This window comes from Syngnathus leptorhynchus, chromosome 15 (assembly GCF_054491065.1).
Source record: "Syngnathus leptorhynchus isolate UIUO chromosome 15, UIUO_Slep, whole genome shotgun sequence".
Taxonomy (NCBI): Eukaryota; Metazoa; Chordata; class Actinopteri; order Syngnathiformes; family Syngnathidae; genus Syngnathus; species Syngnathus leptorhynchus.
Window position 1 is genome coordinate 13966 of NC_141209.1, and position 8481 is coordinate 22446.

Genomic DNA, 8481 nt, shown 5'->3' on the forward strand with positions numbered 1-8481 from the left:
CAACATCAACAACCAACCCCCCCAACCACAACCAACCCCCCCAACCACAACATCAACAACCAACCCCCCCAACCACAACCAACCCCCCCAACCACAACATCAACAACCAACCCCCCCAACCACAACATCAACAACCAACCCCCCCAACCACAACATCAACAACCAACCCCCCCCAACATCAACAACCAACCCCCCCAACATCAACAACCAACACCCCCCAACATCAACAACCAACACCCCCCAACATCAACATCAACAACCCCCCTAACAACAACCCCTCCAATAACCCCAACATCAACCACCCCAACAACAACAACCTCTCGTAGGATTTCATGACCACAGATGTCAGAGCGACAGGTCTGTAGTCATTCAATCCTGTAATGGCGGGCTTCTTGGCCACTGGAACGATGGTGGAGCTCTTGAAGCATGAGGGCATCTCACACAGCTCCAGGGAGCGGTTGAAGATTCGTGCAAAGGTGGGTGCCAGCTGCTCAGCACAGGCTTTCAAGCAGGACGGTGACACGCCGTCTGGGCCCGGTGCCTTCCTGATCTTTTGTCTCCGGAACACCTGGCGCACTTCCTCCTCACGGATCTGGAGTGCAGGCACGGCCTCTGCAAGAGAGAGAGAGTAGGTGACGGAGGTGTGAACAGAGCGGTTGTGAGTAGATTGTTATGTAGATTGTGCTGCAGGAGGTCAAGTTGTGTGGGAGGACCGATCAAACCTGCAGTAGAACCTGTTCAGCTGGTTAACAAGCCTTGGGCTCTCCACAGGACAGGGGATTTGTTTCTTGAAGCGCGTGATGCTCTGCAAACCTTTCCACACTGTTGAAGGATCAGGATTGGCAGAGAGGTGTCTCTACAAGCTCTCCCCGTAACACCTCCTGGCTTTGCTGACCTCTCGGTTCAGTGTTTCTGGTCTGCTTGAACAGGTCCCGGTCGCCGCTCCTGTAGGCCTTAGGACACAGAAAACACACAAAATAAGACAAAGAAGCAGAGAGCGACCCACAGAGGCTGCCGTCTGCGGCGCCATCTTGGTCTCACAAGACTGCTCAAGAAGTTCAACCTGCCGCGGGAGCTGCTGAAGACCTTCTACACTGCCATCATCGAGTCTGTCCTCTGCACCTCCATCACTGTCTGGTTTGGATCGGCCTCCAAACAAGACAAGCACAGACTGCAACGGACAATCAGGACTGCAGAAAAGATCATTGGAATCAACCTCCCATCTATCCAAGACTTGTACCTGTCCAGGACCAGGAAACGTGCAAGCAACATCGACAAACCCTTCTCACCCAGATTACAGTCTGTTTGAACTACTCCCCTCTGGACGGCGTTATGGAGCTCTGTACGCCAAAACCAGCAGACACAGAGACAGCTTCTTCCCCCAGGCTCTGATGAACTCACACCACTCTTAGAGTCTCAGTCATTGCTGTGCAAAAACATCCTGCTCTCCACACCTTTTGGGATTGTCTACACTGTTTGTACTATGCGTCTTCTCTCCATCCATTGCAGCCTGGTCATCCCGGAAGAGGGACCCTCCCATCTGTGGTCTCTTCTCAAGGTTTCTCATTTCCCCTCGTCCGAGTTTTGAGTTTTTCCTTGCCTTCATGGGAGTTTAAGATCGGGATGGCTGAGAATATTTGTCATTTTCACATGTCCTGAGTGTTGTTAGTCACCTAAATGTTGAACAGAGGCTGTGATCTACCGAAGTCAAATTCCTTGTTTGGCACGCTCAAATATGGCGAATAAAAATTCTTGAATCTTGAACAACTCCAACCCCCGCAACAACAACAACAACTCCAACCCCCGCAACAACAACAACAACTCCGACCCCCGCAACAACAACAACAACTCCGACCCCCGCAACAACAACAACAACTCCGACCCCCGCAACAACAACAACAACTCCGACCCCCGCAACAACAACAACAACTCCGACCCCCGCAACAACAACAGCACCTAGGCCTGAGCACCTAGGCCTGAGCACCTAGGCCTGAGCACCTAGGCCTGAGCACCTAGGCCTGAGCACCTAGGCCTGAGCACCTAGGCCTTAGCACCTAGGCCTTAGCACCTAGGCCTTAGCACCTAGGCCTTAGCACCTAGGCCTTAGCACCTAGGCCTTAGCACCTAGGCCTTAGCACCTAGGCCTTAGCACCTAGGCCTTAGCACCTAGGCCTTAGCACCTAGGCCTTAGCACCTAGGCCTTAGCACCTAGGCCTTAGCACCTAGGCCTTAGCACCTAGGCCTTAGCACCTAGGCCCAACAAAAATATTGAGTATGACATCACAAAAAACAGAGTATGACATCACAAATGACAAACATTACCCCACGTGCTCTTTTAAAATAACTTGGCCAATGCATTTGTCTATTAGATTTGCTGCAATTCCAAATTTCACCAAAGGATGGTGACAAATCTTAACATTCAAGATCCAAGAATTTTTATTCGCCATTTTGGGGCGTGCCAAACAAGGAATTTGACTTCGGTACATCACAGTCTCTGTTCAACATTTAGGTGACTGACAACACTCTGGACATGTGAAAATGACAAATGACAATATTCTCAGCCATCCCCTGATCTTAAACTCCCATGAGGGCAAGAAAAAACTCAAAACTCCGACGAGGGGAAATGAGAAACCTTGAGAAGAGACCACAGATGGGAGGGTCCCTCTTCCAGGATGACCAGGCTGCAATGGATGCAGAGAAGACACATAGTACAAACAGTTTACAACCACATGATACTTAATAGGACATATGAAACTTTATTTTAAATTAATTAATTTGTTAAGTCGTTTTAATTATGATTTTGTATAAATAGTAGGTAAACAGAAAATCTACTACACAAAATGGGCAGTTTACTTGTTTGAAAGGGAGTGGGAAGAAGACTTTTTTACTTTATTTAATCTATTTTGACATGAGACCTGTTCTGAATTGCACCTAACACAACTTTGGATCTTTTGAATAAAGTCATTTAAATTACGATTTTGGATAAATACTAGGTATAAACACAGAATCTACGACACAAAATGGGCGGACTTTACTTGTTTGAAAAGGAATGGGAAGACTTATTAGGGTTAAATTATATTATATATATAACCCTATATTATATACACTTGTTTGAAAGGGAGTGGGAAGAAGACTTATTTACTTGATTTAATCTATTTTGACATGAGACCTATTCTGAATTACACCTAACACAACTTTAGATCTATTGAATGAATAAATGAATGAAGTCGTTTAAATAATGATTTTGGTTAAATACTAGGTATATACAGAAATCCTACAGCACAAAATGGGCAGAGTTTACTTATTTGAAAAGGAGTGGGAAGAGGATTTATTGAATTTATTTAATCTATTTTAATTCCCTGGAAAATTTGGATTTGCTCTAAATCCTGATTTAACCAAAGGATGGTGCCAAATTTTCACATACGTCTTAATAGAACGTATTAAACACTTAGTTAAATTGATAGAAGTTGTTAATAAGAGCGAGTGGAGTAACATGAGACCTTGTTTGAAAAGGAGTGGGAAGAAGACCTATTTAATTTATTTAATGGGAAAAAGTAAGACTTATTTAGCTTATTTAATCTATTTTTATTCCCAGGCAAAATTGGATGTGCTGCAATTCAAAATTTCACCACATGATGGTGCCAAATCTTGACTATAGATCTGATAGGACGTACTAAACGCTTAGTTAAATTGATAGAAGTTGGTCATATGAGCGAGTGGAGTAACGAGATCTATTCTGAATTACACATAGCGCACACAACTTTGGATCTTTTGAATGAGACCTGAGGACGTATTAAACGCTTAGTTAAATTGATAGACGTTGATAAGAGCGAGTAGAGTAACACGAGATATGTTCTGAATTACACATAGGTACACACAACTTTGGATCTTTTGAATGGATGAATATTTGATAATGATAATTTAAATTATGACGTATAAATACTAGGTATAAACAGAAAATCTACTACACAAAATAGGCAGAGTTTACTTGTTTGAAAAGGAGTGGGGAAAAAGACTTATTTAATTTATTTTGACATGAGACTTGTTGTGAATTACACAACTTTGGATCTTTTGAATAAATAAATGAATGAGTAAAGTCATTTAAATTTTGATTTTGTATAAATACTAGGTATAGACGCAAAAACTACTACACAAAATGGGCAGGCTTTACTTGTTTGAAAAGGAATGGGAAGACGACCTACTTAATTTATTTAATGGGAACAAGTAAGACTTATTTAATTTATTTCATCTATTTTTGTTCTCAGGCAAATTTGGATTTGCTACCATTCCATATTAATGAGAAGGACACTAGGATTTGATTGCAAGTTGCAATACTGTTGGTGGATCAAACACGGCTGTCTGCAGCCAGTGGAAGTTTTAATAGGAGGTGTTTAACATAAATAGAGGAAGAAAGGGCTACTCACTTGAGAAGTCTTCGCCAACGTCCAACCATTGTGGCTCTTGGTGAATGATGCAAGCCTCCAACTGATTTGTATTTTTATTCTTCTTACAGTGGAAAACACAGCCAACAAACACCGTGGAATGTAAAGGAATAAAATAGAAGATTAGCATTTAGCCTCAACCGACATTCACAGATACAACTACGTTTCAGCTAGGGTTAGCTACACAGCTACACATTGCTATTGCTATGTGAACGCTAGCTACATCGACAACTTTAGTCAAACTACACAAAAGTAAATCCCTTTAAACACAATGAGTCGTATTTACCGTGTACGCTCAAGACGTTCCAGTTATAAGCAGAAAATAAAGATATTTCGGGCATTAGTGGCAGGCAGCAGACGCCGAATTCGACGGCTCTCGAGGACCGGAATTGCCCACCCCTGCTCTAGGCGGTCCAGTTGCAAGCAGAAAATAAAACATTTCTCTAGTTAATCGTCGTGTTACTAACCGCTCTGTGTCCCTTGGCGCCATTACCCGCTCCCTGTTGTAAGCCGCGCCCACGGATTTGAATCTCTTCTTCTTCTTCTTCTTCTTCTTCTTCTTCTTCTTCTGGATTTGAATCTCAGCGGAAGTTCCGCCTATTTACGTCACTTCCGCGGCCCCTGACTGCGACGTAACTATCTAAAACGGTAAATTAGAGTTAAATAAAATTTTCTTTTTTAATCAACGCGAGCCGAACCCACGGATTTGAATTTCGGCGGAAGTTCCGCCCATTGACGTCATGTCAGCCTCACGTTCTGTGGTGGCAACCCCTGTTTTGTTTAGTAGACTTAGTGATTATGCGTTGACTTAATGGCGCACTGGTTAACATGTCCACCTCTTAAGCAAGATGTCGCGGGTAAGAGTCCCGTCTCAGAACTTTTGCTTTTCCCCCTTGTCTGTCTGTATATACCTTAATATCCGAACAGCGAATCCACTTCCTACATACGTGTTGCGAGCCACGCCCAGGGATTTGAATTTTGGCGGTGGTTCCGCCCAATAACGTCATGTCCGCCTCACGACTGCCACGTAGCAACGTCATATAGCAACCGCCGTTTTCTTTAATAGACTTACACTCGTTAACCGTTGACATAATGGCGCACTGGTCAGCATGTCCACCGCCTCGCCATGATGTTACGAGTACGAGTCCTGTCTCAGCACTTTTTCTTTTCCCCCTTGTCTCTATGTATATACCTTCATATTAAAGTCTTTTAGTCCACCTGTTTGGGCAACTGTGATGTCATTTTCTGCAAGTAGCAGTAATTTCATTTTTTAAGAAAGAGGGATTCAGTGAACTCACATGAAACTGGTGGGGTTCGGGACCACTGGACTAAACATAATTGCAGTAGATTTAAAAGTCAAGTTCAATAAACTGTAGCCAAATTATGTGTTTCCATAAAAATTGATTTTTGTGTATATTTTGACATTGTTCTGTATCTAAACTATTCCAGATTCATTTTGCATACAGGCACACACAAAAACTTTCCAGAGTAGTTTAAATCTTGGAATTATGAAATCTCTATAACTTCTCAATTTTTAGACTCTCATTAAGAAATATTATTGTTGATTTTTCTGAAATAACTTGTTGAATGCTTTAAATAAAACAAGTGATAGTCCATGAAATCACTGAAAATGTTTAACATCTTGAAGATAAATTACTCAATGTTTCCACATGCCCCCTGTAATGTGTTGACGTGGTTGGAACACTGGTGCACACGTGTACGTGAGACTATGAATGCAACTTTTTTTTTTTTTTTTTATCCTTCAAAACAATCAGTGTTTAATTCATATTGTTGCGTTTGTTCAAGATGTCCGTCGTTGAGCAAGGAAAAGAAAGATGTGGAGTAATAGTGTTTTTTTTTTATTGGCAAGATCTTGGGTTGTTTTACAGGAGTCAGTACACACTGCACTTCAGCAGATGAAAACATCAGACTTCAGATCAGTTTTTATTTTGTCCACACGCAGGAATACAGAAGAGAAGAAAAGGGAGGGGAAAAGAAGGAAAACTATATCCTCATTAGGTAGACATTTGTTCTGTTATCACCTGAATGTCTTATCTACTGAATGTTTTGTATCTATGTGTCGTGACGTTAATGAGCTGTGCCTGATGTGTAATGGAAGAGTTACCAGTTGCTGTGTCTGTGCTTTAATGGAGCAACTATGTTTGTATAAATTAATAAGAGTATTTACACATTGCTGTTGCTCTCGCTTCAATACTGTTCTCACGTCCACTTGGATGTTCTCTTTCTCATCAGTCTCTCTCCTTCACTATCGATGGCCTCATAAAGCTGCTGGTTGTTTTCTCCCATAGCATGGAGATAGCCCAGATAACCGACACACAAGGTGATGGTAACCAGTCCAAAAGCCATCATTGGTCTATTCTGTTGGGGAAAGTAAGTTGAGGGGGGTGCACAATCAAGACCAAATTGTAAAAAATTATTTCAGAACTAATATTCACGCATCAGAGGTCAGGTTGTTGCGAGCATATTTGTGCATTGCTATGGCGTGCCCCTGCGACTAAATAGGATAGTCGTCCCATAGTACATGCGTCGAGACTTGCTTCAGCCTGTGGAAGGTTCTGCTATGAGATAGGACGATGCTATGAAATAGCAAAACGATCCACAGGCCCATGGCATTTGCCTAATAACTCTGCTATGAGATAGGACGACGCTCTGAAATAGCAAAACGATCCACAGGCTCATGGCACTTGCCTAATAACTCTGCACACAGTCAAGAGTTTGCTTTTTTCAGTGTGCATTCCGAGCCCTGGATACACTCGGTAAATGTCGATCGAGGTGGTGGCGCCAAAACGGCCGAGCCCTTGCGATTCTAAAACAGCGCAAACGAAAAGGCTTTCTTCGGTTACAAACAGAAATGTTCGAACAATATCGGCGGGGCTTACGCGTCTCTTACAGGTTTGATGAATAGTTCGGGGTTGACAGCTCTAAACAGTGTGGTTGTCTGCGCACGCCTCAATCCGGGCGTCCCGTAGTCTCTTTCGATACACTTCTTTTCTTTACTGGCTCCCGTCATGTTCGCTGCTTACTAAATGCCGTGGGTAGTTGCTAGTGGATACTCCGTAGTCGTCGTTCCAACAAGACACGATCCATTCGTCCGTCATAAGCTCGCTCGTTGAGTTCAAATTTGCAAAAACAAACAAAATGGCGACGAAGAAACGTCGTTTCCTGTGTGACGTCGTTTTCAGAGTGATGCATGTTCCGGTGTCACGTCATTTCCGGTGTGACGTCGTTTCTGGCGCAACATAATCAAATCCATTTTTATTTGCAAAGTTTGAGCATGCCAAACAAGGAATTTGACTCCGGTACATCTCGTTCTCTGTACAACATTTAGGTAGGTAACAACATTAAGGACATGTGCAAAAATTGACAATTATTCTGAAATATCCCCTGATCTTAAACTCCCAGGAGGCTGAAGGAATGGGGTCGAAATACAAAAGGTCCTGCCTAGCTACAAAAACAGAGATGGTCAAACCTCATTGAATAAAGTACATAAGCAGACAAATATATTCACATATTAAATCAATAAAAGAAACATTTTAAGCATATATTTCTACCTACACACCAAATCAATAAAGAAGACATAACTAGACATTTTTGATAGGCGGTAATGACAAAAGGTTTTTATAACTGTATGATCTGATATGTATTTCTGAGCACTTTGATTCGTGCTCCAAGCTGTCCAGATCCTGAATTCCCTCCCCTCTCTGCTACATGACGTCCTGTTCTTTTGCGCTATGATCTGGCTGTCTGCTATTAGCGCGCTTGCTCCATTTTGCTGCTCTTATTTGTCTATTTATTGTTCATTTATTTATTGGGGTTATTTGCTTATTACTTATTCGTTGCTCTTGTCTGTTCGTTTTTACTCTTTGTGCTATTTGATGTGAGTGTTGTGAACCGTGTCTAGTCACCGTGGGACGGTGGGAAACGTAATTTGGATCTCTTTGTGTGCCTCGGCATGTGGAGAAATTGACAATAAAGCGGACTTTGACTTTTGTTTGACGTTTTCAATGAAAATTGCATC

General features: G+C 42.5%; 2 protein-coding genes across 3 annotated transcripts; both read right to left on the reverse strand.

The window, feature by feature from the left end:
* Positions 1 to 269: 269 nt before the first annotated feature.
* Positions 270 to 6244, reverse strand: LOC147044794 (uncharacterized). 2 transcript variants are annotated; one of them, XM_085932372.1, is made up of 6 exons: positions 4729 to 6244; positions 4425 to 4503; positions 1064 to 1190; positions 896 to 953; positions 723 to 822; positions 270 to 612 (listed from the first exon to the last, which is right to left on the reverse strand). In XM_085932372.1, the coding sequence occupies exons 2-6, from the start codon at positions 4451 to 4453 to the stop codon at positions 585 to 587; spliced, it is 342 nt and encodes a 113-aa protein (XP_085788498.1). In that variant the 5' UTR covers positions 4454 to 4503; positions 4729 to 6244; the 3' UTR covers positions 270 to 584. The 2 variants fall into 2 exon arrangements, 1 of the variants encoding a protein (XP_085788498.1); XR_015068358.1 differs by lacking the exons at positions 4425 to 4503; positions 4729 to 6244 and adding an exon at positions 1290 to 1806 and having other exon boundaries at positions 270 to 953.
* A 129-nt stretch (positions 6245 to 6373) lies between these two features.
* On the reverse strand, positions 6374 to 7635 carry smim8 (small integral membrane protein 8). The gene is made up of 2 exons (XM_085932373.1): positions 7354 to 7635; positions 6374 to 6821 (listed from the first exon to the last, which is right to left on the reverse strand). The coding sequence occupies exons 1-2, from the start codon at positions 7471 to 7473 to the stop codon at positions 6663 to 6665; spliced, it is 279 nt and encodes a 92-aa protein (XP_085788499.1). The 5' UTR covers positions 7474 to 7635; the 3' UTR covers positions 6374 to 6662.
* Between the last annotated feature and the right edge of the window lie 846 nt (positions 7636 to 8481).

What these genes read in the sequence shown, in the direction of transcription:
- LOC147044794 (XM_085932372.1), bottom strand. Translation starts at nt 4,453, where the DNA reads ATGGTTGGACGTTGGCGAAGACTTCTCAA. An exon ending in CGTTGGCGAAGACTTCTCAA is followed by an intron (nt 1,191 to 4,424) that starts GTGAGTAGCCCT and finishes TCTTTTCTGCAG; the next exon opens with TCCTGATTGTCCGTTGCAGT. An exon ending in CTGAACAGGTTCTACTGCAG is followed by an intron (nt 613 to 722) that starts GTTTGATCGGTC and finishes TCTCTCTTGCAG; the next exon opens with AGGCCGTGCCTGCACTCCAG.
- smim8 (XM_085932373.1), bottom strand. Translation starts at nt 7,473, where the DNA reads ATGACGGGAGCCAGTAAAGAAAAGAAGTGTATCGAAAGAGACTACGGG. An exon ending in CCGAACTATTCATCAAACCT is followed by an intron (nt 6,822 to 7,353) that starts GTAAGAGACGCG and finishes TTTCCCCAACAG; the next exon opens with AATAGACCAATGATGGCTTT.